The following is a 27,740-nucleotide window of genomic DNA, read 5'->3' on the forward strand; positions in this document are numbered from 1 at the left end:
AGAAAGGGAGGGGAGCAGGCTGCAGCAGTGAGGAGTCAGTCATGAGGCCACTAGATGGCGACGTCTCCTGAGTGAGCAGAGGCTCCTCCTGTCCATTGACTGCAACACAGACAAGGCTCCCTTTGTTTCTCCCTCCTCCCATCACTTTCCACTACTTCCTGGGATATAACTGTTTCCCTCTTCAGGGAGCTGAAGGTCAGACTGCTCTTGAACTCCCTTCTACTCTGAAACACTTCTCTGTGAGCAGTCCCTTTCTCCCTGAAAATGTCTGGGCGAGTCCTAGGAGAAAGCCCCCAACCTCATTTTACCTCACTTAACTACTGAGACAGCTGGTTGCTGGAGCTGCGTCATCATGTCATGGAGCCTGGCTCTTCAGTAGACCATAGGGATGCTTTTTAGTGGGCAGCCTGCCTTTTAGGGAGTCATGGCTGGTTCTGCCCAAGCCAAACCAGCCTCACGGAAATCTGAGGAAGAGGAAGGGATGGCAGGGCCCAGCTCTTTGACCCAGATCACGCTCAAACAATACACAGTAGTATGCCCCTGAATCCCCTTATATGGTCCCACTCAGCAGGGCTGGGTAGCTTGAGGCCCTGAGGTTTTCAGGAGTTCCTTGTTGTTGCTACTGCTTAATGCAGAAGGGAAAAACCAAACTCTATACTAGTAGGTGTAAGCATGTAGGCCTCAGAAAGCCAAGGAACATCTATGTTCTAGGACTTCAACCCAGACAGATTTCCTCAACCAGAACCTCTTGCAGGCAGTGTTTTCACAAGACTGCCCCCCCCCCATGTGCTGTGCTGTTGCCCAGGTTTGTACATTCCATCACCTGGAAGGCCAAAAACACCCCAGTGCTGGCCAGGACACCAGGGTAGAAAGCTGACCGTATTCATAGGCTGTTTCCTTGTTTGTTTGTTTCTTTCCCTGCTTCCTTCCTTCCTTCCTTCCTTCTTTCCTTCCTTCCTTCCTTCCTTCCTTCCTTCCTTCCTTCCTTCCTCCCTTCCTCCCTTCCTCCCTCTTTTGGATTTTTGACACAGAATTTTACTGTGTAGCCTGGTCATCCTGAAGCTCATTCTGTAGACTAGGCTGGCCTTGAACTCAGAGATCCACCTGTGCTGAGATGAAAGGCATGCATCACCGTGCCCAGCTTAAGCTGTTTTCTAAATGAACTCTGGTCAGAGCTCTTGAAAAGTTCTGATGGTGGTGGAAGATTAAGGAATCCTGGAGGCAGAGTCCCTGCCCCACCCGGAAAGCCATGAGTGCAGCAGGGCCAACAGGGCAACATGATACGATATAACATGAAAGACAGGTAATCGAAAGCAGCTGTTAATTGCAGGCAAACTGGGGAAGCAAGAGATAGCTGAGATCTGAGGACAAAGAACAGCCTGGCAGTTCTGGTATCTAAAATGGTATGCCCACTGAGGAAAGATGACTCTCCCATGAGTGTGGCCCTGCAGCTTATCTGCCCCATATAGAAGGCAAGGTCTGGGGTCTCCTTACCTCTTGAGCCCATACACATAGCACACAGCTATGGTCTCCACCAGCACAATGAGCAGCAGGGACAGCGTGGCTGCATAGTCATTGAATATGTCAAACCAGTAGTTCCCAGCCTCCATGGTGAACAGCATGCCGATGGCACAGTTGACGAGGCACACCAGACCTGGAACACAGGACCACTGCTCATCTCTGAGTCTCCCTACTCTCATCCCAGGTTATATGGCAGCAGGAGCCACAGGTCCCTAAGAGTTCTGTGGAGGGGAGGTTCATCCACATGAGTTGTAGGAGCTGCTGTGCAGGGGATGTGAGCCTGTAGAAAAAGCATGGGGGCTGCAGAGACCCAGTCCCAGGAAGAATGCCAAGTCTAGGAGGTTCTGAGTAAAGAGGGGGTAGCTGCTGGTGGGTGGTCAGAACATGAAGGTTGAATGGAGCGGTGCTCTACCTATCCTGGATGTGGAGTTATGGACTCATCAGAGGCAGGGTAGCTGGCTACAGAGCCCTCATGCCGTGGTTGGGCAGGATGACAGTGATGTTAATGGATAGCCAACATGGGAAAGGCTAGCGCCTCACTGACAAGCTCAGTCAAAATGTATGAAGAAGCGGTATTGCCCTCACAGTGATGTATCAGTCAGGAGCAGGGACTGACATTTGCTGCTAACAGCAGATACTGCAGCTCACTGACAGGTTTTGAGTGCCGGTGGCTGGCCTAGAGTGTCTTTTTAGAGACTTTCAAGAGCAGAGACAAAAACTAGTAGCATTAGAAGTCAGAACAGGGTGGTCTGTTCTGGTTGGGTGCTTATTGCCTGGAGTGTGTGGAAGGAGCTCCTCCTGATGTGCCAACAGGCCTTACACTCACTTTAGGAAACGGACAGTTGATGGTTGATAGCCTTCAATTCAAACAAAAACAGACATAGCCTCTCACAGCCTGGAGACCTTTGAGTGCAGGCTGGGGAGTTAGCCTTTCCTCAAGGGCAGGCTGACTCCTCACTTTCCTGGGCTGTGGTGAATTCTTAGTCCATCTCCCAGAGTTGAGCAGCACACAGTAGCAGAAGCACAGCTAGACTCCTGCAGCCCTTCTGGAGTTGGCTTGGAAGCACATGACTCCTGAGGTAAAGCCTCTACTGGTTGTCTAGCATTTCCCATCCCACCCATGCCCTGCCTCCTCTGCATGGAGTTCTGACCTGAAATGGCCTCCTTGGGCAGGTAGCTGGAGATGAGCTTGCTGTCAGTCAGAGGGGTGAGGATGGCCGCTGTATTTCCAAGCATGCTTCCCATCCCCAGCATGAGCAGCATGAAGAAGTAGAGCACTGACCACAGCTGTGACACCTCCATGTTTTTGATGGCCTCAGTGTAGACGATGAAGGCCAGGCCTGTGCCCTGGACAGCCTGAGAGTAATTAAGACACAAATTACAGACCTGATCCAAGGGTGACAAAAGTTGGAATGTAATATTTTGAATGTGTTTGAACAGTATGTGCTTGTCTGTTGACTTTGGAATGTGTATAGCTTTTTTGTTGTTGTTTTTGTGTTTTTTGAGACAGGGTTTCTCTGTATAACAGCCCTGGCAGCACTTTGTAGATTCTGTTGGCCTTGAACTTACAGTGATCAGCCTCCTCCTCCCTCTGGAGTGCTGAGATTAAAGGCATGCACCTTGATAGAAATGTGTGTCATTTTTAGGGGTTGTACTCTGACTGGAGAAAGTAGTTCATTGGTAACTCTCTTGATGTTTTATCGCCTTCTGTTCTTTGCTTTCTTTTTCATCAATATTTAAGAGTCTCGGCCTCATGTTTCTATTGTCATGAACTTTGAAATCCTTCTCTATTATGATAGATTGTACCCTCTCACTCTGGGAAGCAAAATAAACCCCCACCCACATTAGTTTCTTCTTGTTAGGTATTCAGTTACAGCAACAAAAATTCTGCATTAACTAATATAAAAATATAGGTAAGCTCAATGGCATAAGCACAGCCAGAACAGTCAAGCTGAGGAACAGATAAGGATATGGTAACACTTGTGGAAAATTTTTAATGAATATTAAAATATTACAAAGCAATGATTTCATTATTATTACCAGGAGTCATTGATTCCAAGCAATGTCGGTGTTAAAATACTCCCTTCTGGAATGGTCTGATCTCACTTCTATGCCTATGGCTACCACTGAAGCACCATGTCATAAACACCAACTGAAATAATTAATTAACTTTGAAAAAATAGTGTCTTTAATAATAAATATAATTATTGGGTTAAAAAGTCAATATAATGTTAATACCCATCTTCACCAACCCTACATCTGACAGAGGGCTAATATCCAGAATATATAAAGAACTCAAGAAGTTAAATACCAACAAACCAAGCAATCCAGTTAAAAAATGGTGTACAGAGCTAAACAGAGGATTCTCAACAGAGGAGTATCGAATGGCAGAGAAACAGTAAAGGAAATGCAAACCAAAATGACCCTGATATTCCACCTCACACCAATCAGAATGGCTAAGATAAAAAACTCAAGGGATGACACACACTCTAGAGACTCACTCTAAAGAATGTGTCATCCCTTAGAGGAGCCCTCCTCCACTGCTGGTGAGAATGTAACTTTGTACAACCACTTTGGAAATCAATCTGGTGCTTTCTTAGAAAATTAGGAAGATCCAGCTATACCACTCCTAGGCATATGTCTGAAAAATGCTCAAACATGTAGCAAGGACATTTGCTCAATTATGTTCATAGCCGCTTTATTCATAATAGCCAGAATCTGGAAACAACCTAGATGTCCCTCAACTGAAAAGTGGATACAGGAATTACAGTACATTTACACAAATGGAATACTACTCAGCAATTAAAAACAAGGAAATCATGAAATTTTCAGGCAAATGGATGGAACTGGAGAAAATCATCCTGAGTGAGGTAACCCAGAAGCAGAAAGACACATATGATGTATGTTCACTTATAAGTGGATATTAGCCATATAATATAGGATAAACATACTAGAATCTATAGTGCTAAAGAAGCTAAACAACAAGGAGGACCCTAGGGAAGAGGCTTAAACCTCATTCAGAAAGACAAACAGGATAGATATCGGAAGGAAGAGAAGACAGGGAACAGGACAGAAGCCTTCCACAGGGGGCCTCTGAAAGATTCTGCCATCAGTGTATCAAAGCAGATGCTGAAACTCACAGCCAAACTATGAGCAGAGTGCAGGGAATCTTATGGGAGAAGGGGACACAGAAAGACCTGGAGGGGATAGGAGCACCACAAGGAGACCAACAGAGCCAAAAACCTGGTCCGGGGGGGGGGGCCTGTAGAGAACAATAGTTCAACCAACAAACATGCATGGAGAGGACCTAGACCCCCTGCTCAGCTGAACCCCATAGGCTGCTCAGTTTCCAAATGGGTTCCCTAGAAAGGGGATCAGGGACTGTCTCTGACATGATCTCAGTGGCTGACTCTTTGATCACCTCTCCCTAGGGGGTGTAGCCTTGCTAGGCTGCAGAGGAAGATGATGCAGCCAGCCCTGATGAGACCTGATAAGCTAGGGTCAGACAGAAGGGGAGGGGGTCCTTCCCTATCAGTGGACTAGGGGGAGAAGAGGGAGTCTGGGTGGGACTGGGAGGAGGGGGGAGGAAAGCCAGGATACAAAGTGACTAAAATTTAACAACAAACCAACCAACCAACAAACACAAAAATAATGTTAATATTTGATTAAATATGGCTAAAAAGAGAATTAGTGAACAGGGAAGTATATCTCAGGGTAAATTCTATTCAACTGAATGTAGTTTTGACCTAAAAATGCACTAAAGTTGGACTAATGGTGTCTTTCCATATAGTAAGCTGTAACATAACTTGATGTGTAATAGACTCCAATTTTTATAACAAGCTGCTGCATCTCGGACAAGCACAGCAGCCCAGCTTCAGCAAACCACAGACAGCCAATTGTCTAAAACAAAGACCAAATAAGGCAAATAGAAATTTTATCCAATGAGCTGTCACTACATTTTACTTACATTTTTTTAAAAATTTATTTTATGTACATTGGTGTTTTACCTGCATGCATGTCCATATGAGGGTGTCAAATTCCCTGTGACTAGAGTTATAGACAAATGTGAATTGCCACGTAGGTGCTGGAAATTGAAGCTGGGTCCTCTGGAAGAGCAGCCAGTGCTCTTAACTGCTGAACCCTCTCCAGCCACCTCACTTTCATTTTCTATATATTATTTTCTTTTCTTTTGCTATATGTATAGCCTATGCATGTGAGGGTAGAACATTCTGAACTTTTTTTTTTTTTTTTTTTTTTTTTTTTTCCCTTTTTTTTTGCAACTACAGAATCAAGCCAATTAAGATCTATAAAAGTGACTTGCTATTAGATTCTGTCTTACTTACCTTTCTGTTAATGCCATGGACAACATAAAAGAAAGTGCTTAATTTGGGGCTCATGTTTGCACAAGGTTAGAATCCATGACCATTATGGAGGAAGTATGGCAGAAGGCAGGCAGGCATAGTAGTCCACACAATAGCTGAGAGCTCACATCCCTTTCTGCCAAGTAGGAGGCAGAGGGAGCTAACTGGGCACAATGTCCCAATAGCTTCCATATTCCTCCAAAAACAGTATGGTCAGGCCTATCCCAGCAACAGCCCATTCCTTAATACCAACTTTTGTCTTACTTTTCTGTTGTCATGACAAAGCACCATATCCAAGGCAATTTATAAAAAGAAAAACATTTAATTTGGGGCTCATGGTTACAGAGGGTTAGCGTCCATGAGCATCGTGGGGAAGCCTGGCAGCAGGCAGCAGGCAGCAGGCAGCAGGCAGCAGGCAGCAGGCAGCAGCAGGCAGCAGGCAGCAGCAGGCAGCAGGCAGCAGGCAGCAGGCAGCAGGCAGCAGGCAGCAGCAGGCAGCAGGCAGCAGGCAGCAGGCAGCAGGCAGCAGGCAGCAGCAGGCAGCAGGCAGCGGGCAGCAGGCAGCAGGCAGCAGCATAGTGTTGGTTGGAGCAGCAGTGAGACCTTACACACTCACCCTCAAGCACGGAGCAGAGAGGACGAATGAGAACGGCCCAGGCTCTTCAAACCTCAAAGCCCATCCTCAGTGACACATGGCCTCCAACAAGGCCACACTTCTTCTTCTTCTTTTTTAGATTTATTTATTTATTATTTATACAGTGTTCTGCCTGCATGCCAGAAGAGGACACCAGATCTAACTATAGATGGTTTTGAGCCACCGTATGGTTGTTGGGAATTGAACTCTGAGCCATCTCTCCAGCCTTCAAGGCCACCCCTTTTAATCCTTCCACCACCTGTGGACCAAATATTCAAACCTATGAGCTTGTGGGGACATTCTCATTAAACCACCACTGATTCCCTTTTAACAACCTAGAAGAAAGCAGAAAGAAAACCAACCAGTCCTATAAATAAAATGATAATATGGAGATTAGAATATGTAAGAGGCAGAGTTATGAGACCTGCAGAATAGAAAGGAAAAGATTAACAGAGATCTAAATGAAAATCTTCAAAGAAAAAAGACAGAAACAGGAGAAACAGTTAAGAAATAATATATGTGGACTTGCCCAAACTGAGAAGAAAAATGGATACATAAAACTAGCAGGTTCAATATTACTTAGGCTCAGGCCTAGATTAGATAATAAAAACACATCCATACTAAATTTACCAAAGATGCCAAAGACAAAGGGACATATTTAGTGAGGTCCCAGAAAGAACTGTTCACGTATGAAGTAAAAGGGCAGACACAGTCCAGCCAGTGCTGATGCTTGCAGTGCCCATCTGGCAACTTATAGTCAGTTTCTGCAACCCATGCAGAGGCCGAAAAAGAGAACTGATTCCACAGAGTGGCCCTCTGACCTCCATACGTGAGCAGCGGCATACACATACAGGTAATCACACGTACACGCACATGCATGAGTGTGCACGAACACATACACACATACAAGTGTAATTTAAAATAAAGTTATAAAAATAATTCAGCAGCAACAATTGAACCAGAATTATAAGGCAAATATTATCAAAGTGTTGAGAGAAAATAAATGTTAGCCTGAAAAACTTTACTCTGGGGAATAGTTCCTTAAGAAATGGGGCCAGGGACTGGAGAGGTGGCTTGGTGGTTAAGAACACTGGTTGCTCTTCCAAAGGACCTAGGTTCAATTTCCAGCACCCACATGGTGGCTCACAAATGTTTATAACTCCAGGTCCAGGGTCAAACACCCTCTTCTGACCTCCATGGACACTGGCATGCACATGTGCATATATATATACACATGGAAAAATACACATAAAACAAAATAACACAATCATATCTTGCTGGGCAGTGGTGGTACATGTCTTTAACCCCAGCACTCAGGAGGTGTGGCAGGTGGATCTCTGAGTTCTAGGCCAGCCTGGTCTACAGGGTGAGTTCCAGGATATCCAGGGGTACACAGAGAAACTTGTCTCAAAAAAAGAAAAAAGAAAAGAAAGAAAGAGCACCAAATAAATGTTTTGAACAGATATAATGGAGCATGTGTGTGTCCATCCATTCCTAGAGGTAGGAACTGAACTCAGGGCCTACATCCTAAGTATGCAGTGTTTGGTAAGTTACGGGTTTATAAGGACTGAACTGCATAATAATCATATTTAAAACCAGAGAAAGGAATCAGGTCTGGCATATATCTGTAACCCCAGCACTTGGGAGGCAAAGGCATTAAGATCAGGAGTTTAATATTGTTCCTATGTCTTTATAAAAACAAAAACAAGAAAGAAAAGAGAAAGTGTTTTAAAGTTCTTGCATTGTTTGAAAGGGAAGATGCTCTATCACTAAGCTGTATTAAGTTAAATATTAATGAGATTTCAGGAAGAAGACATAAAAGTACAAATTTCAAATAGTAGAGAATATGATGAAAAGAAGAGAGAATGGAAGAAACAGAGGAAAGCCAGTCTAAAAAATCAGTAATTATATCATTCTTGGACATAGAGCCAAGCTCAGAAGTAACTGAGGAAAAACTAAGTGCCAGAAACAAAACAAGGGAACTGAATGTCAAAGCTCAGAATGGGTATCACAGGTGTCCAAATGGGATCTAGATCCTGAAGCCTGGGTTTGAGGATCTTGATGTATGACCTGTTCAGGGAGGAAGGGTCAGGCCATAGGCCCTGTAGGCAGGCAGCTGGGCTGAGCAACTGTCCTGGCTAGTTTATATCAATTTGGCACAAGCTAGAGTTATCTGAGGGGAGGGAGCCTCAATTGAGAAAATGCCTCCGTAAGAGCTAGCTGATTGACATTTTCTTAATTACCGATGGGGGGGGGGCACAGCCTGTTGTGGGTGGCACCATCCCTAGCCTGGTGGTTCTGGGTTCTATGCCAAAGCTGAACATGCCAGGAAGAACACACAGGTTAATGCCAATGTAGTAACTCCTGCCTCCAGTTTCTACCTTGTTTGAATTCCTGACTTCCTTCAATGATGAACAGTAATACAGAAGTGTGAGCCAAATAAATCCTTTCCTCCCCTACTTGTTGTGTCATGGTGTTTCATCAAAGCATTCTTAACCCTACCTAGAACAGCAAGCAACAGGAAGAAAGTATTATGTCTCTCCACGAACTGACTCAGAATGGTACACCCAGGAAACAAATATCCAAACCAACCAAATGCTCCCAACCTCACTGATAAACCAGTGCATAGGACCTCCATCCTCGTCTTGAAAGTATTTCCTAGAAGCAGTCAGATACTAAATCTAAGAACTAGTCAGTGTGTTCCCCAAAGTGCAGAAAACAATTGTGCTTGAGACCCTCCTAAAAACAGTAATTCTGAAAACAACAGAAGGACTAAGATGCAAATATTAAAAAGATATGTGCAAATTTGTATCTGTAGGTAATAGAATAATTTATAAAGAAAACAGAAGCAATCTGTAGATGTAAGAATTGGTTGGGGAATTTATCAAGGTTTCTAGGTATAAGATTAACATTCAAAAAAATTTCGTTTCTTTTGCAACCAACATAAACAATGACAGAAATAAGGAGAAAGACAGTATTCACAATAGCAATGTAACAGAAGATATGCCAAGACATTCATGAAGAAAATTAGCTGACAAACAGAATGAGAGAAAGCACGTTACTAAATCAAAACCCACCCCCAAACAGCTGAATATGGAGGGGTAGAGAATAGACAGTGCTCTGTAACTGAAGAGTGAGATGGCAAGAGAAAGCCACAGTCAACAACAGAGAGTAAGAAGATAGAAAAATCTAGAAATATTGAATGTTAGAGTTACAAAAGCAATGACAGGCTTTACCTCAGAGGATTGGCCAGAGCAGCAGGAAAAGAGGTGGGGAGGTATAGGTTACGGGAACAGAACTGTAACAAAACCCAAACAAACAATAAAAAAAAACCTTAGAGCAGATTTGTTTTGCTGGTGAGCCTCCTCTCAGGCTGGAACAGTGAATGGAACCATTCCTCAGAGAAAACAAACAAACAAACAAACAAACAAACAAACAAAAGCCCTCAGCCAGAAGAACAGAAAATTAATAATAAATCTCTAAATCCCAGAGAGCCCATCTCCTCTACCAATGTGGCAAGCAGTGACCCTGACAACTACAAAGAACATCAGGACTGAACTGACTCAGAGGTAAATGTGTTCAGTGGAACTGTGGGTCACATGCAAAAATTCTGCCCATCCTGGTGGGAGTGACCCAGCAGCAAACGGGGTGCCCCTATCCCCACTCCCTGAACCTAGGACACTGAAAACAACACACAGAAAATGTGGTCCCACAGCACACCAGGGAAGGCTTGTAGCTAGCAGTTCAGGCAAAGGTACTATCTGTGGCAGCCTCCATGGCTGAGAAGAACTTGATCCAGTGTTGGAACCTAGCAGGGAAGACAACCTGGCCTAACCTGTTTTGAGTTACAGCCTGCCACCCTTCTATACCCACCGCAGAGGAGGCCAACAACAGTTTAGGGCTTGGGGGGAATCCATTCACCCCAGAAGAAAAAATGGATTTGCTGATGACATAATTTTTTATTACACTGTTATGTCCATCAGTGCTTATCTGCATGTATGACTATATGTACCTCGAGTGTGTGCCTAGGCCTGTGAGGGTCAGATTCCCTGGGACTGGAGTGCTCTTAGCCACCCCTGACATCATGTTTTTTTGTTATAATTTATTTCATATGTACTTTTAAGTACTACTTTTCTGTTTTACTATTGGTTTTGTTTTGGCTTTCAACAAGTTTTTCTTTTTCTTTCTGCATGTTATAGTATTTCCTCTATTACTCTTCATACCTCCAACATGTACTTTTCCTCTCAAATCTACAAGAAAGGAGGAATAAAGAGAAGAGGGGGAAACAGAAAGGAGGCAAATAAGAGTAAGAAGCAATGAAACATATGTATTAAAATGTCATAATGAAATCTGTTTTGTATATTAACTGTAAAAATTGCTATTATTTACAGGGTTAAAAGTATAAAACACTCAATTAAAAAGATACTCATTCTTCCCAAATTGCAGTATAAAATCAATGTAATTTTAATAAATATTCCCTTCGGGAATTTTCTCTCCAGTGAAACTTCTCAGTTGACAAGAAAAATGACACAACTAGTTTAGCAGATGCAAGGCCCTGGACTTGATCCCCAGCACTACAAAAGTAAGTTCATTCACAAGGCCCATAAGTCTCATAGATCACAAACAGAAAGTATGCTTTCAAAGTGAAAATTAGAAAAACACCCACACAGCTATTAGCAGGGAATAAACAAAATAGCATAGTATGGTTTTTGTGTTGAAATAAATACAGCACTTAAAATGAGTGGGTGAAGTTCCAAGTGTATTATAATGGACAGGTCTCAGAATGAAACTCTTGAATGGGAAACATTATCTTCCAGGAATACTTAAATATGTATCTACAGCTGCTAACAAAACAGTATCCTTTAAGTCTTCCCTCCTACTCTGTGTATGTGTGTGTGTCCAAATGTTTTCTTCATGCTATTGACTGTTTTTGTTACACAGAAAGTTCTTTCTTTGATATAATCCTACTTGTTTTTACTTCTGTTGCCATTTGAGTTTTATCCCATAATATCCTCACACAAACCAGTATCTTCGAGTGTGTCTCCTTTTCCTCTCAGTCTTTTTTATAGCTTTGAGCTGACTTTTTATACAGCATGAAGACATGGGGATCTAGCACCATTTACTAAGAAGACTATCCTTTCTGCAATATATTCTCTTGGCATACTTGACAGAAATCATATAGTTGCAAATATATGATTTTTTTAAATTTCCCTATTATGTTCTGTCAGTCTTTTGAAAAAAGACAATAGCTTTTTCAAGCCAATACCAGGGATACACAGAAAAACCCTGTCTAGAGAAACCCAACCAACCAACCAAACTATAAAAGTAAAAAAAAATCATTACTGTCTGAGGGGACAGAAATGCTAATGGCACTGGTTTGGTTGCTATGTGTTTCAGAGTTGTATCAAATCAGCATAAGGCCCACCATAAGTATACATGAATATTATGTCAATATAAATACATATATTTATATTTTTAAACTACAAATAAATTTTTAAAAGAATGTATACAGGGGCACAAAAATGTAACAATTTTATCTACCATAAGTAGGGAAAACTTAATATTAAATTCAGGGACCTTTAATTGTGTCCTTAAAACTTTTGTTTGCTTTATATAAAAAAATCTACACATTAAATGACAGAAGGTCTTCAGTGTTCATTTGAGAAATGGAAATGTCAGTGTTTGTGTGCTGGATAGTTTTATGTCAACTTGACAAGCTAGAGTTATCTGAAAGGAGGGATCCTCAACTGAGAAAACACCTCCATGAGATCCAGTGGTGGGACATTTCCTTAGTTAGTGATTGCTGGGGGAGGGCCCAGCCCATTGTGGGTGGGGCCATCCCTGGGCTGGTGGTCCTGGGTTTTAGAAAAAAGCAGGTTGAGCAAGCTATGATTACTATGCCAGGAAGCAGCACCCCTCCATGGTCTCTGCATCAGCTCCTGCCTCCAGGTTCCTGCCCTGTTTGAGTTCCTGCCCAGACCTCCTTCCACAATGAACAGTACTATAGAAGTGGAAGCCAAGTAAACCTTTCCTTCCCAAGTTGCTTTGGTCATGATGGTTCAATATAGTAATAGTAACCCTGAGACCATGTGATAAGGCAGACCTTATCCTCTGCCGTTTCTAAGTTTTTGAAACTTGCAAAGAGAGGAGGGAAAGGAGGGAAAAACTCAGGCTGTAGGAGAGCTTTCCAATGAGAAGATTGCTAGCAGCAGCTGGAGAGCAGGAGTCCAGTCTCTGCTTTCGCAGTTGCAGGAACAAAATCCTGTTTCCTGTCGTCATGGACCGTGTGGAGGCTCTTGCAGGTCCTTAGGAGCTGTTTGGAGAGAGACAGTCCCCACCCTCCCCAGGCCTCTTACCGTGTTTAGCTCTGATTCCAGGCTGCAGTTTCTAATGTTCGGGAACACTTCACTGTACTTGTTTGGGTAGGTAGAGGCCAGGTAGTCCTTCACCTCCTCTAGGTTGCTGGCTGTCAGAAAGCCATCTTCAAGGTCGAAAGAATTGGTCAGCAGCAGGATCACCCTGGAGAGCAGACCATCATCATCTTGACATTCATGACTAAGAGGCTCCAAAACCTGGGAAGAATGTGGGCACAGGGCTGCCCTCCAGGTATCCTCTTCCCTCCTGCCCAGTGGGGAGGGGCCCTCCAGACACTCTTTGAAGGAAGAGCAACTCTGGATGTCTGTGAAGAAGCCTCAGATCTGAACAGAGATAAGGACAGAAACTACCTCCTAACAGCTGTTTAACATCTGAATAAGAGGTGTCTGATGGACCTGGGTGAGACAGTGGAAGTGTTCTATGCTCCATAACTAGATTAGTACCCATTGATGGTGATAGCACTCAAAAGGGGCTAATATCATTGAATAACTGCTTAGAAATAAACTTAGAAAGACTTCAATATATTTACTTGTTTTCAGATAGGGCCTCACTCTGCAGCCTTGGCTGATCGTGAACTTGTTATGTCGACCGGGCTGGTTTCAAATTCAGAGATCTACCTGCCTTGCAATCACAATGGTGAGATTAAAGGCATGCACCACTACATCTGTATTAGATCTCTTAAGCTTAATTTTATATCACTGTAAAAATTAAGTTATTTGCATGTACACTGACTCCATTAATTTTAGTCCTAGTGTAGAGATAGCTACTTATGGTAAGTGACCACCCTACTGGACAACTTAGCATCTGAAAGATGGCCCTCAGTTTGAGAGAAGCCATAGGCAGTAAACTGTGTAGTTTCTGAGACTTGGCTAGGGAGGTCTTGGTTACTCTTAAGATGGGAAATGGGGCTGAAGACAGCGGCATTGTTTGCTGCTTTTCTACTAAAGGGTATGGCTGCATGGCTGACCTTAACTTTATGCCCACTCAGTTTCTGGTGCCGATGGAAGGCAGGCATTGGTAATTGAGGAAAGAGAACTGAACTTCACAGTGTAGACCCCAACTCTGGTTGGTGTCTTTTGTCTACCCCTTGATTTCTGGGAACCTAGCCCTTCCCAGTCACCCTTTTAGCTCGGAGCTTTGGAGCCTTACCTTCCCACTTGAGGCTCAAGACTCTGAGGGCAGCTTAGACTCACTTGTTTAAGCAGTTTTCATAGTTGAAGGTAGCCTTGAAGCCATAGATGGAGAAGGTCACAATGCTGGCAAATATGGAGGTGGAGCTGTTGATGATGGATACAATGATGGCATGCTTCTGGCAGTTGTTGGAAGGTTCATTGTAGCTGGCAAAAGCAATCAGGCTGCCAAAACCCAAGCCCAGTGAGAAGAAGATCTGTGTGGCTGCATTGATCCAGGCCTTGGGGTTGGCTAGCTGCTCCATCTAGAAGGCCAGTAAGGACAGGACTGAGAAATTCTGGACTCTATTTGCAAACTCTTCTTCCCAGAAGAGGAAGGCTCAGAGATGAGAAGAAATTACATCTAATACACAGGCAGTCAGGATGGCCTGGGGCTAAAGCCCAGGTCTCTGTCCTGGACTGTCTCCAGTGCATTCCCCGGCGGGCAAAATACTCAGCAATCTTCCTAACACCCTACCCATGTGTGGGCTAATAGTGAAAAACACATGGAATCTCTGATTCTCTAGTCAGGCATCACACTTGTCAATACATAGACATTGAGGTGATATGGTCTGGATGTGGAGTCCAGCCTGAGGCACCAGCACTGACACTTAAGGCATTTGGAATAAGGGTGTGCTTGAAGGGTGCTACAATCATCTGTTTTCAACCACAAGATTTGTTTTTTAATTTTTTTTTTTGAGACAGGGTTTCTCTGTGTGTACCCCTGGCTGTCCTAGATCTCACTTTGTAGACCAGGCTGGTCTCAAACTCACAGAAATCTGCCTGCCTCTGCCTCCCAAGTGCTGGGATTAAAGGTGGGCTCCACCATGCCCAGCTTTGGGATTTGTCAAGAAAGAATGTGCCCCGCTACAAATGCAGCATTCCGCTTAAGAATGCTGGCTATGGTGACTGGGAAGGAAAGAGTTAAAGAGGGAATCATGACAACCTAGAGGAAAAGGGTCTAAGAAAATACAGACAAAGAACAGATAAGGGAGATGACTTGGAATGATGCCTGTGGCCCCCAGCATAGTACAAAGTATGGGCTTTGGGTTAAACCTGGAATAGGAAGGCCAGAATGAAGGCATAGGCACTACTCATTAGGGGTATTGAGGGCAGCAGGAGGAGATGGACAGAGGATTTAATATCTAGAATGCACAGTTCAGGAGGAAGTCTAGTCCCCCAGGACACCCATAGTTTGGCCCAATCGTGGACTCACACCAGCCCTGCTGATTACAAATCTTACACCCTTCCTCTTTCCTCCCATGCATCGTAGGAAGAGACAGTCCCCTTCCCTTGTAGCCCATACCTTTGGTGTGAACATGTACATCAGGCCATTGGAGGCTCCATGGAGTGTAAGGCCACGGACCAAGTAGATAATAAGCACACAGTAAGGCATCAATGCAGTGAAGTAGACCACCTGCGGGCATCCAGAAACGGAAGAAAACTGCTGGAGTGGTAGGGATGGCAGGGCAGACAACCATCCCCACCCCCAACTGCTGAGAGCTGCAGATGCACCAGTCCTGATTAGGATACAGGGTCTGAGTATGGTCTAGAGGAAGGAAGTGTGGACATGGCTGCCCATATCTGTTGCCAACATGAAATTTCTTCTTCAGTGGATTAGGTACTCAGGGTTCTTCTTTCCACACCCTTCCAGCCCTGCAGTCTCTAAAAAAAATGCTAGAAAAGCCTGCATAACATATGTGAGTCTCTTTGTTCAGTATTTGAGCCAAATTTGGCTCTGAGCATTCTGGGACCCTAAGAAAAGCAGGAAGACCAATCATTTACAAGATCTATGCTATATCTAAAAGAGAAGTTAATCCAGTGGCTTGGGCAAAGCCAGCTTTCCAGGATGGGATCTGAGAGACCTGGCCAGGCATGCCCATAGGTGGAAAGCAGGGCATGGAACAAAGTCCCCACAACAAACACAATAGGTAGGACTGATGGAATTTGTGGCATCTTTCATAAAAGATCTTGTCCTCTATTGACATGCTTCATAATTTAAGAATGTGTTCTTGGTTGCTTTGGGAGGGGCAGATCAGACTTGGGGTCACCCTGACTTTTGAAAAGCTTCAAAGAAAGGAGTTTGAGGTGCATGTCTACCTAGCCTGAGTGGGAAATTTTGTGTAAATTGATTCTTATGTATATCATAGATTCGCTGGTAAAGCAAAACATCCTTTTTTGTTTGTTTGTTTTGTTTTTGGCAAGGTTGTTTTTAGTTTACCAATCTTCTTTTAAGAAACACAGCTGATGACCCATCTTGATGTATTTTAATTATGCTGTCTTTCATTTCCTCCTTGGTGGCACCATAATTCATGAATTTCTAAGACTGTCAGAGGGACTCCGGACAGAACGTGGGATACGTGTTTACTATGGCTTCTTCGACATTTAGGGGACTAATAAACACCCCCAAGTATCTAATACATCAAACCAGATAGAGATGCAAATGGATAAGGATCATCAGGATCCAGTGATGTGAGAGAAATTCAGGGACATGGGGGAGGATTGATCTAGGTCCATAACACTGGGCGCTTAGAGGACACTCAGAAAAGCTCTTGAATTTTCTTCCCCTAACCAGTGGGCCTGCTTTCTGGAGTCCTCACCAAAATGGCTACTTTCTTTGCCCATGGGAGGGATGGCTGGACTTGTGATCCAGCCTAACCTTTCAGCAGAAATAACTTCTGTCCTATAAGTAAAAATTCAGAGAAGAATAAAAGATAATTCAACCGAAAAGGAAAAGACAGTATCTTTAACAAGCCCAGTGCCCTATATATGGAGCTGCTAGGGCATTTCTGTCAGGCAGGGTGTCATAGCATGAGCAGAGAAAATAGATGGTGAGGATTGATGTCATCATGTCCAGGCAATGCTGAATTCCACAATTATAAGAGGCCTGGACAGGAAAGGTCTGCTTTAATTGTCGGGAGCTGCTCCCGCCATTACAAGATGGCGCCGGCTTCCTGCTTCCTGGTTCTTCTTGCCAGCATTTTCGCGCTTCTTGTCAGCATTGCTTCCCGATTTACGCATGCGCAGCTTTATGTTGATGAGGGTTTAGGCTGCAATCCAATTGTCAGCCATATACTGATGAGGACTCGAGCAGAGCACCAATTACAGACGGACAGGTCGCCTTGCTGGCTATTTAAACGGGGCACTGCCAGGGGTTTGGGTCCTTCACCATCTGCAAGAAAGAGCTGTACAATAAACTTGCCGCTGAAGAAATCCTCGGTTGTTGCGTCGTCCTTATCGGCAAAGGCCGGTCGCGACAAGTGGTGCCGAAACCCGGGAGCCGCCGAACCCCGGAGTGGAGGATCGCTTCGAAGGACCCCGACTGCTCGTCGAGTAAGGATTCAAAGTCAGTGGCGTGAGAACCGCGGTACTTTTCTGCAAGGTATGATTGATTGGATGTGGGGCGGATTGTTTGTTGCCTGCTGTTTCATTTACATTTTGTTTTGCTGTCTGTGCCTTAATTGCGGGAAACGAGATAAAGTGTGTGTTTTTCCACCCTGTGATCAACCTTAACGGATTGTAAGCCTCAGGTAGATAACTGAGCCGTCCTTCCCACTCCTGTAGATAAAGGAAGCATGGGAAATCATCCAGTAAAGCCGTTTTTAGAAGCGGTGCACGTATTACTTAAGGAGAAGGATTTGAAAATTTCGAGGTATGTGCTCCGTAATTTTATTAAGGAAGTGGATTGGGTGGCTCCATGGTTTCAAATATTGGGCGACCTGACTACAGGTTGTTGGGACAAGTTAGGCCATGACTTAGAAGAAGAGAAAGAGAAGGGAACATTGAGGCCAGGGACTTTTCCTATCTACAAATTGATTAAATCATGTTTGAAAGATGAGAAATGCAAAGACAAAGTGAAAGAAGGGCAGAGGGTGTTGGCAGATCATCAAGACAGTCTATCCGAAGCAGAAAAGGGAATTAAGACCGGTAAATCCCCTAAGGATGGGACCAAAGAAGATAAGGCTAAAGCGCCGAAGGCGCGAAAGCTAGTTAAGAAGTCAAAGAAACCAAAACAGACTGGTAGCAAGGAAAAGAAGAGTGGTGCCCCGCTGTATCCCAGTTTAGCGGAGTTTCAGAATTTGAAAGTCGCCTCGTCATTGAGCGAGCTGGAGTCTACAGAGAGCGAAAACAGCTCTTCTGAGAATCAACAAACTGATGAGGAGTCAGGGCTCGACCCTGACGAGCAGGCAGAGTTAGATGAGGAAGCAGCTAAATATGAGGAAGGGCGTTACCGCCCGGATCCGCCACCATATGTGGCCTATGCTGGCACTTCCGGGTTCTCCATGCGGAAGTCAGCCACTGAAAAACCCAAATCTGCAGAGACAAAATTTTCCCTGATATCAGAAAAAGAGAGGAAGCGGATTAAAACCACGTTCCCAATCTGGGAGGACGCTCAGAATAATAGACATCATTCTCCTTTAGATCTTAAACAGTTGAAGGCATTAGCGGAAGCAGTCCAGACATATGGCGTCAGTGCCTCCTTTACAGTGGCACTGATAGAAAGACTGGCTGACAATGCCATGACTCCAGACGATTGGTACAATACTGTAAGAGCCTGTCTGACTCTGGGGCAATATTTAGACTGGAAGTCCATCTTTCACGAGCTGTGCTCAGCTCAAGCTAATCAGAATATAGCCAATCAACGGCCTCAATGGAATTATGATATGCTTACTGGACAAGGCCAGTGGGTAGTTAATCAGACCTTATACCCACCTGAAGTATATGAACAAATACCGGTAACAAATCAAGGCTTGGCAGCAGCTGTGCTCTCTGCTCTTATTACTCCTTACACTAGCCATCAAGTACAGGTGCTATGCTCCACTCTAGATGTATGGGCTGTGTTACGATGCACCTACTCCGGCAACATTGATAATCATTAAAGGACCGGATCCTATTTTAATAAGATCCAGGGGAGCTGTGTGTATTTTCCCACAGGACCAAGAAAATCCAATTTGGGTTCCGGCGCAATTGACCCGGGTGGTGAAGCAAGATGAACCTGACCCTAACTTTGATCCTGATCCTGATGTTGAACAGACTGCTGACGAGCTTGGAGGTGGAGACCCAGGAGATTCCACTAATGACTCTCTGGGACTACCTTATTTGCCAATGTCTATCTTCTGCCTTTTCCTATTTTAAGGAGTGGGTTGGCGTGGGAATATTTGGAGTGTTGCTACTGGCTGGACTGTTTCTCTGTTTTTGGTTGCTCTGCAGATTCAAAAGACAACAACATTTCAAAAATGTGGCCATGGTGCGGGCAATGCTGGCTGTGGAACAGGGGACATCCCCCCAAGTTTGGCTTAACATGCTCAGTCGTTGAGACACTGTCCGAACTTGTAGCACTCCTGACGGGCACAGGTTCCCATTGCACCAGGATGCTGTTCAAGACAGATTTCTGCACCTCCCAGGGCTCAGGTTCCCATTGCACGGGACTCAAGGTGCAGAGGGTCTCTTACACTGTGTAAACTCCTTGATCGCTGATGCTGTTGGCTCAGCAGGCTGATCGGTAACCTCATGGTGTGTTATTTTTCTGATTGAGATGGCCTTTAATATATATAAAAGGGGGAGATGTCGGGAGCCGCTCCCGCCATTACAAGATGGCGCTGGCTTCCTGCTTCCTGGTTCTTCTTGCCAGCATTTTCGCGCTTCTTGTCAGCATTGCTTCGCGATTTACGCATGCGCAGCTTTATGTTGATGAGGGTTTAGGCTGCAATCCAATTGCCAGCCATATACTGATGAGGACTTGAGCAGAGCACCAATTACAGACGGACAGGTCGCCTTGCTGGCTATTTAAACGGGGCGCTGCCAGGGGTTTGGGTCCTTCACCATCTGCAAGAAAGAGCTGTACAATAAACTTGCCGCTGAAGAAATCCTCGGTTGTTGCGTCGTCCTTATCGGCAAAGGCCGGTCGCGACATTTAATCTTGAAGGGCACAGATCTTTGGACCATGCTCAGCCTAGGTTGGGACAGAGCAGTTGCTGTGAAGTCTGAGCTCAGTTGAGAAAGAGTACCTGGGCTCCCTGATTCTGCTGCCCAGCTGTGGGCAAGCGCTTTGGGGCTAAGATGCTGGCCACCATCGGGACTAAGAAACCAATGTACAAAGTCACATCAGGAACAACACTGGGGTTGTCACATAATATCTGAATGGCATATGTTGTTCTGAGCTTTAAGCCTCATAAAACCATGTCAGTGCTAGAAGAAGGTAGCTCATGTGATCAGGGGAGTAAGAAATAGGGGCTCATGGGATTCTCAGAAGAAGATCAGAAGTGATTAAGTCACAAAAGACACGGGGCATGTCCCCAATATGATGGGAAGTCCTTGGAGTAAAGGTGGGCTCTGTCCTGACTCTGTTGTCTCTGGCTGTGATCTTGGGTAGATCACTCTACGTAGCTCAGCCTTTTGGGGGCTGTCATCCTATATGTACTCTGAAGGCCACTGTGGGCATGTGGCCAACTATGGATTCGCTTTGCAGAGTATTTGAATACAGAGCATTCATTCCAGCCTGAGACAGGTGAAGGTGATAGAAACATGGCAGATACATTAGCTCTAAGAGGAGTAGAAGCCTGGGCATCTGACAGGAATCAAGGTCTTAGGCAGATAAAAGGCCTAAGCCAGGCATTGTGGTACATCTGTAATCCTAGCACTCAGAAGACTGAGACAGGAGGATCACTATGAGTCTGAGGCCAGTTTGGGCTGTGAATAGTGAATTTCAGGCCAGCCTTGACTAAATAAGGAGAAACCTTCAAAATAAAAACCAATATAAAAATTAAATCCGAAACTACACATCAACAAAGCAAAATATAAACCAAGGAAGAATAATTCAACAGTTCTATGTGTTACTGAAGTCACTGAAAGTACTTTGAGATGGGACCCCAAATCCAACCGTACAATAAGCTTACTGGAAGTTAGCTCATCTGTCCATGTTGAGGTCTCTCCCCAGAATAGTAGCTTTGGCATTTGAGGGGGAAGGACTGAATTGTCAGATGTTTAAAGCTCTCCATAAAAAGCCCTGGTATAGCTGAGTTTGAGAGCTGGTTGGGGCCTCTCACTTCAGATTCAGTGTTACAAGTTCATCCACTTCTGACAACCTTCACTGTCAGCTAGGAGAGGAATGTGCCAATAACATCATCCATGCCTTCTGATCCAGCAAGCCTCTACTTCTGGACCTCAGGAGGCAGCCCCTGGCATTGACCAAGGCCAGTGTTATGACAGTTTTCATCCACCCAGCCAGGTGCAGCACCATCATGCTCCCCAGCCTACCTTGCCAGTTGACTCGGTGCCTCTCAGGATGCACAGATACACCATCAGCCAGGCCAGGATAAGGCACAGCGCTGGCTCCCACTGCAGCCCTCCATTCTCCTGGATGGACGGTGAGATGTTGAGTGTTTTCCTGTACCAGAAGTACTGTGTCGATGAGGCCTTCTCACACTCCTCCTCATAGCCTGTGCGGTTACCATTCAGTGGACAGACAGACCATGGCAGGGGATCCTTTGGAATAAAGTGAGAATCAATGGAGAGGTAAGGGGAAGGCCAAGGTCTGGGTAGGATGGTAGGAAGTGGCTTTGACAGGAGGCTTTATCCCTTGTCCTGTGCATATGGGCTAAACTTGTCCTGTAGGTATGGGCTAGCCTGTTTGCTTTGAACAACAGAGTACAGTGGAGTGGAGGCTTCCTGGCCTAGGCCTTCAGGGTCCTTGTAGCTACCTTTTGGCTCTATTCAAAACCAGTTGTAGGGCTGGGGAGATGTCTCACTGGCTGTTCTTCCAGAGGACCCAGGTTAAAGTCTCAGCACCTATGTGATGGCTCACAACCATCTGTAACTCTAGTCGGGGGGCCTAACCCTCTCTCCTGGCCTCTGCAGGCACCAGGCAAGCATGTAGCATGCAGATGTACATACAGACAAAGCACCCATACACATAAAATAAGATTAAAAAAGCAAAAATTCAAGCTGTGAAGGTACTCAGAGGAGATTCTTGGAATGATGAGTCTGTTTGGAGGCAGAGGACACAGGAAGGAGATGTTGGTGAAAACCAGCAGCCAAGTAACCAAAGCCCTTACAGACTGAAGCTCAGTTGCCTTGCTGAGCCAGCAGAATGTGTAGTCCATTCTCTGGACCCTCCACTGAGGCCACTCTAACCCATCCTGTTTCACATATTTGGCTGCAAGCCTGAAACCACCTCAGCTGTACCCAGGATCTCAGGGATCTTTTGCTTGGGAACATCAGGTTTTTTAATGTTCCTGCCAATATACATGAAGAAGCTCTAGGGCATGTAAGAACTGGTTCAATGGAACAACTGAGAAATTTACAGTCCTCTCCCCTCATCTGCATCAGAAGGTAAAGATAGGGTCCCTATATCTCCATGGCTGCCTGCTGAGAAGCCCCCCCACCCCCCTACCATGAAATTGAGTCCTGCAGAGTAGCTTGTAGAATTAGACAAAAGCTCTCTGTAAAGGGAACTTTTATTCATCTGTTTCAGTTGTTATCTCAGAGGCTTACTGCCCCCTTACAATCTAACCGAGGCCTACAACATTTTCAGCCTATGAGTCTTGCTGCTGAATAAGTTCACCCTTCCTAGTTCTTACTGACCTCATAGCTGGCTGGTTCAACTCAGCTGTTCTGGCTCAAACTCCTTTCCCAGATGACTTATTCAATCTGGATTTTCTCTTGGCCCCTGAATTGCTCTGTTTGGCCTTCAACTAATCAGCAATCTTTTCTAATCTTCTGGCTCCTTCTCATCCTTTGGCTCCTTCAGTCTTCACCTGAGTTCTTTCTGCAACAAAGTCTCACTATTACTGTCCCAGTTAAAATGCCCAGGAGAATAAAAGTTACTTTTACTCACAGCTCCTCTCAGAGGTGAGGAGTGTGTGAGTGTAGACTTATATGTACCAGGGACATGCTGGCCCCTAGCAAGTATAAGTGAAAGTCTGCTATGTCATTTTTCTGTGACCTTGGAATCGGGCTCAATGCGGGGGTAAGGGGAAGTCCACCATCCTGTGAAATATGAAATACATGGATATTAAAGTGGTATTTCCTAGAGCCTTTTCATTTTTTTCCATCTGTGAGAAGGCTGAGATGGAGGCAGTTGCTAGAAGGAGAGGTAGGGCAGTGGGATCAGAGCCACTGATTGTGACAAGGTTGATGACAGGGAGAATAGAACATGAGTGGTGGAGAGGGAGATTCCTTATCTTTGTACAAACTCCCACTGTGGGACTGCAGTCTTTCTATTTATTTTTCACAATACCTAGACCCTTCTAGAGTATCAGAGACAAGAATTTGGATAATGCACTGTTCAAAATGTTTGTCACTGAAAATAATTCTTATGTTAAAGAGTAGCATTGTCCCTTCTGGGTGAACTTTTGGTATCTTCAGGGTCAGCCTAGAGTCAGAATGATGGAAGGACAAATGGCAATGGCAAGGGGGAAGAGACAGGGACAGGACAAGAGAATGAATAACCATTTCAGACTTACTGGAATAGTGAAGTCATCCCTGAAAGTCCTTGCCACAGATTTTCTCCTGAGTCTGTCATGAGATGGTTTGTAATATTTTCAGGACATTTCCTGTAGATATTCCAATGAGAGTTGTGGACTTGCTCCCCAGAAATGTGCACATACACACAGTGGCATGGTTTTATATTGTGACAGATGGCGGATCAGGTTCTGGTGTCCCCACTCTCTCCCGTTCACTGAGAGGGCTCCTGCAGGCTGGCATTCCCATCCTCAACCAACTCCCCACCTGGTGAGTGGCCACAAATTTTCTACCCTTTTTGGTTTTGCTTTGGCCAGATGTAGGCTCACCTGGAAGGAGTGGAAGAGGTACCAGAAGCCCCAGGCATTGATGACATTGTAGTACATGGAGAGGAAGAAAGAGACCACCACACTGGCAACACCTGTGAGCAAGCAGAGGCCTCTGCTAAAGACTGGATGTCTGGGAGTTAACAGTGGCACTTGAACAACAGAACATGGCGACATCTAAGACAAGGACATTTTTTCTTCAGGTTTTCATTAGACCTGATATTATACCTATGACCTCTCCCTTGGAGTTACTCCCCTAACCTCTGATCATTGGAGATAGGAGACTAATGACAGTTTTCTGACATCTAAGTGTCAGGCCCTGGTTCAGTACTTTGTGTGCCTTCGGTTCTTTCAACAGTATTATCCTCATTTTGAAGAGCAAACTGAAGCTAACAGCTTGCCCCAAACTACCAAGGAGAGCTATGGAGAAGTGCCAACTACATGTCTGATATAATACTTGCTCCTTTTGGAGGTTAAGTCACTGAAGCCAACCCTGTCCATCTGACAGGAGTGAGAGATACGGAGGGGACAACCCCTGCCTCCCATCTGGTCTGACCTATGAGGGTCCCTCAGTAGCACTGTGAACAAAGGGAAAGTTTGCTCTTAGGTTACTCTAAAGTCTACTCATACTGGCCCTCAGGAGAACTGTCCCCAGTCTTTGCCATCTCACATGTAACCAGGACAGCTATACGTTGTTGACCTTGAGCATCGTGGACTATACCAGTATCTATGTCATTACACAGCACTTCTCTCCGTCTTACTGAGAGCTCTGACCAGTTAGTGGGTGTCAGTGCCCGGGAGGCCAGCCTCCACTGTCCCTCCAATGTACAACAAAGGTTGCTGCCTCAGCATACTCTGTGATAGCCTTCAAGCTATTCACAGTGAGCAGGCAGTTTGAAGATGACCCCTAATGCCCCTGACACATTTCTTCTAAAGCTGCACCAGGTCACATAAAATCGACCCTTCTCCATTTCTGAATTACTGTTCAGCCTTCCTACCAGCTCCCTTTTCTGGAGCACGAAGTCACACAGAACATCTATGGCCACTGATGGCCATGGATCCAGGAGAATCACATCCTGGAGGTGGCAGGGGACAGTGACTGAAAGTCACTCTGGAAGGGTGCAGTGGGCCATGCCTGGTGTGCCTTGGCTTCTGCACACAAGCATCGCCGACAGTGCCCCAAAGCTCCTAAGTGGTGTGGTGGGGATGAAATGAGCTCACATGCTCACATGCCGTGTTCAGCATCAGGCACATTAAGCAGGGACAGTTGTAATTCTCAGATCGTAGGTGGCTGAACTGAATGTTCCTGTGTCAGGAAGCAATGTCAAACCGTTGACAGAATCTCAGCTAAGGTCGAGAGAGAGGCTCAGAGGTGGGAGTTTCCCTGGGCTGTCAGTCCACCCAGTCTCGGGCCCTGGGCATGGAGGGCAACCTGAAACCTCAATTCCAGATTCATGCCCAGGAACACGAGTCTGCCAGGGGAACTGAAAAGGACGCCACATACCGACACCACTGAGGTAGGGGCTGATGGTCCTCCAGGCCCCGATACTGCCCTGCCGCATGCGCTGCCCCACGGCCAGCTCCAGGTACAAGAGTGGCATCCCCTCCACGATGAGCATGATGATGTAGGGCACCAGGAAACTCCCTGTGGGGCGCCAGAGCGTCAGGTCAGTGTGGATGGATGGGCTTTACCCTGCCTTACCTCCGCGCAGCTGTGCTTCTAGCACCGTGATCTTCCCGTCCTCTTTCCACCATCCATCTAACCTCAGACCTTTCCACTGAACCCCCATCATTCTGCCTTCCTCCTTCCACACACCCATCCGTCTACAATTCCTCTCACCATACATCAGTCCACCTGTATATCTGACCATCCTTTGATTCATTTATCCATCCATCCATCCCTCCATCCATCCATGCTTCTATTCTTTCTTCTGTCCCTCATTTTTTACCCAAAATGTCAAACAGTCACCATAGCACACCTAGTGAGCACCATGGTCAGATTGTCTCTGTGACAGAACCTACTTACTTGACTACTGTTTGGGGTCAGGTGGAAATTCAAGGCCTGGTGCCAAGTTGGAATGGGAACATTTTTAGCACTGCCCAGCAATTATTACCATCACTCTCCCAGCCCCCAATAAAACAATTCAGGTAAATGAGCTCTGTAATCCTTTTGACAAGGACATTAAAACAACTGAAAATTCATGTACAGAAACAAAGTGCAATCCATATTACAGATTTTATACAAACAAATGAAAGTGGATCATAGACCTGTATTTACTATCTAGAACTTAAAACTTAAAGAAGCGACAGGGGAAATCTTTAAAACCTCCGGTTAGGGCTGGAGAGATGGCTCACTGGTTAAGAGCGCCAACTGCTCTTTCAAAGGACCCAGGTTCAAGTCCCAGCACCCACATGGCAGCTCACAACTCTCTGTAACAGATCTGACACCTTTACCCTAATGCACATAAAATAAAAATTTAATAAATAAATAAATTATTAAATAATAATTTATTATTTAAACATTAAATAAATTATTTAAAAAAACCTTAGGTTAGGCAAGGATGTTTTAGATACAAAGGCAAAAGCACCATCTTTGGGAAGAAAATGTTGATAAATTGAACTACATTACTTTTTTTTTCCTTGAAAAATACTTAACAGAGCAAAAGACCAACTTCAGGCTTGGAAAAAAGTATATAAAACATATACCTGCGAAAGTGTTATAAGAGGCATTTATAGAGGAATCTCAAAACTGACAGACATTCCACTGATAACACATTTTGGTGCACTTATGTTGCATCTCAGAATATAAGAGACTGGGTCTTTGATAGAGAATGAAAATGCTCTGGCTCTTGGTGGAGGAAGCATCACAGCAGATCACAGTGCTGGCTCTGAGTTGGTACCTTCTTAGTGAAGGAAAGTGCAGCAGAGGGCAGGAGTGAGATGTGAACTCAATTTTTGTAACAAAGTTCACTTTTGTGACTATAACAATATATCCTGCAGGCCAGAACCTTAATAACCTAATCACCTTTGAAATATCCTATCTCTAAACACTATTGAGTGGGGACCAAAAAGTTTCTAACACACGAACAGAATATTATCTATAAGTGGCAAATAGCCTTATCAGGAGATATTAAAAACTGGAACTCATTAGGAAAGTACACATTTATATAACAATGAGTAAATGTACTACATATTAATGTAAAATATTTTGCAACTGCTTTGAAATAAGTCTCCTAACCAATCCACTTCCAAATAAACTAATCCCATGCCTCTCTGATTTAAAAATTCAGACATCAGAGGGAAAGAGCCTGGATGGAGCATACTTGGTGGATTAAATAAGTCACTATTTATCAATGCTCTTCCTATAAAGATGGGAGTTCTCTCCCCCATCCTGTGAGTATAGGCTGGTCTTAGAAAGAACTTTGCCCATCCAAATGTGGTTTTAAAAAGCCATGTATGTTCCAGAGGAGTGCAGCTTTTTCATCCTCATGAAGTATGGCCGGTGGACATCATGTAGAGAAGTTTTTCCAGAATGAGACACACATGCTGGAGACTGGATGTGTAGGGCCTGTAGCCACATGAGCAGTGAACAGGATGAAGTTGTAGAGCAACGAGTTAGGTGCCCCACTGTATGAAGAGACTGTCGTCATAATTCACTACTTTTTCCTCTTTACGTCTCAGTACTTCCAGTTGGGCTCCATAGAAGCAATGGAACTCCCAATGTAATTAACAAAACCAGGGCATTTACTATAGAGACTTACTGAAATTTAACCTGTTTCCCAGAGTAGGATTTGGCATAGAGTCAGATCTTCAGATCTGGCCTTAAAGTCTTCTCTGTTTGTCTGTCTATCTATCTATCTATCTATCTATCTATCTATCTATCTATCTATCT

The 27,740-nt window shown here is 44.7% G+C and overlaps 1 protein-coding gene across 3 annotated transcripts in view; it reads right to left on the reverse strand.

Annotated features, from left to right (window-relative positions):
* LOC129672276 (sodium- and chloride-dependent transporter XTRP3) overlaps window positions 1-27,740 on the reverse strand; it is a 79,002-nt gene that overhangs the window by 36,510 nt on the left and 14,752 nt on the right. For all 3 annotated transcript variants that reach the window (XM_055601584.1, XM_055601583.1, XM_055601585.1), the window contains exons 2-9: window positions 25,353-25,493; window positions 23,852-23,943; window positions 21,318-21,545; window positions 15,367-15,477; window positions 14,085-14,326; window positions 12,873-13,035; window positions 2,673-2,877; window positions 1,495-1,654 (exon numbers count right to left, since the gene is read on the reverse strand). In XM_055601584.1, the coding sequence (XP_055457559.1) occupies window positions 1,495-1,654; window positions 2,673-2,877; window positions 12,873-13,035; window positions 14,085-14,326; window positions 15,367-15,477; window positions 21,318-21,545; window positions 23,852-23,943; window positions 25,353-25,493 (1,342 nt within the window). The remainder of the gene's footprint in view (window positions 1-1,494; window positions 1,655-2,672; window positions 2,878-12,872; window positions 13,036-14,084; window positions 14,327-15,366; window positions 15,478-21,317; window positions 21,546-23,851; window positions 23,944-25,352; window positions 25,494-27,740) is intronic.

Source organism: Psammomys obesus, unplaced genomic scaffold, assembly GCF_907164565.1.
Source record: "Psammomys obesus unplaced genomic scaffold, mPsaObe1.curated_primary_1811, whole genome shotgun sequence".
NCBI lineage: Eukaryota > Metazoa > Chordata > Mammalia > Rodentia > Muridae > Psammomys > Psammomys obesus.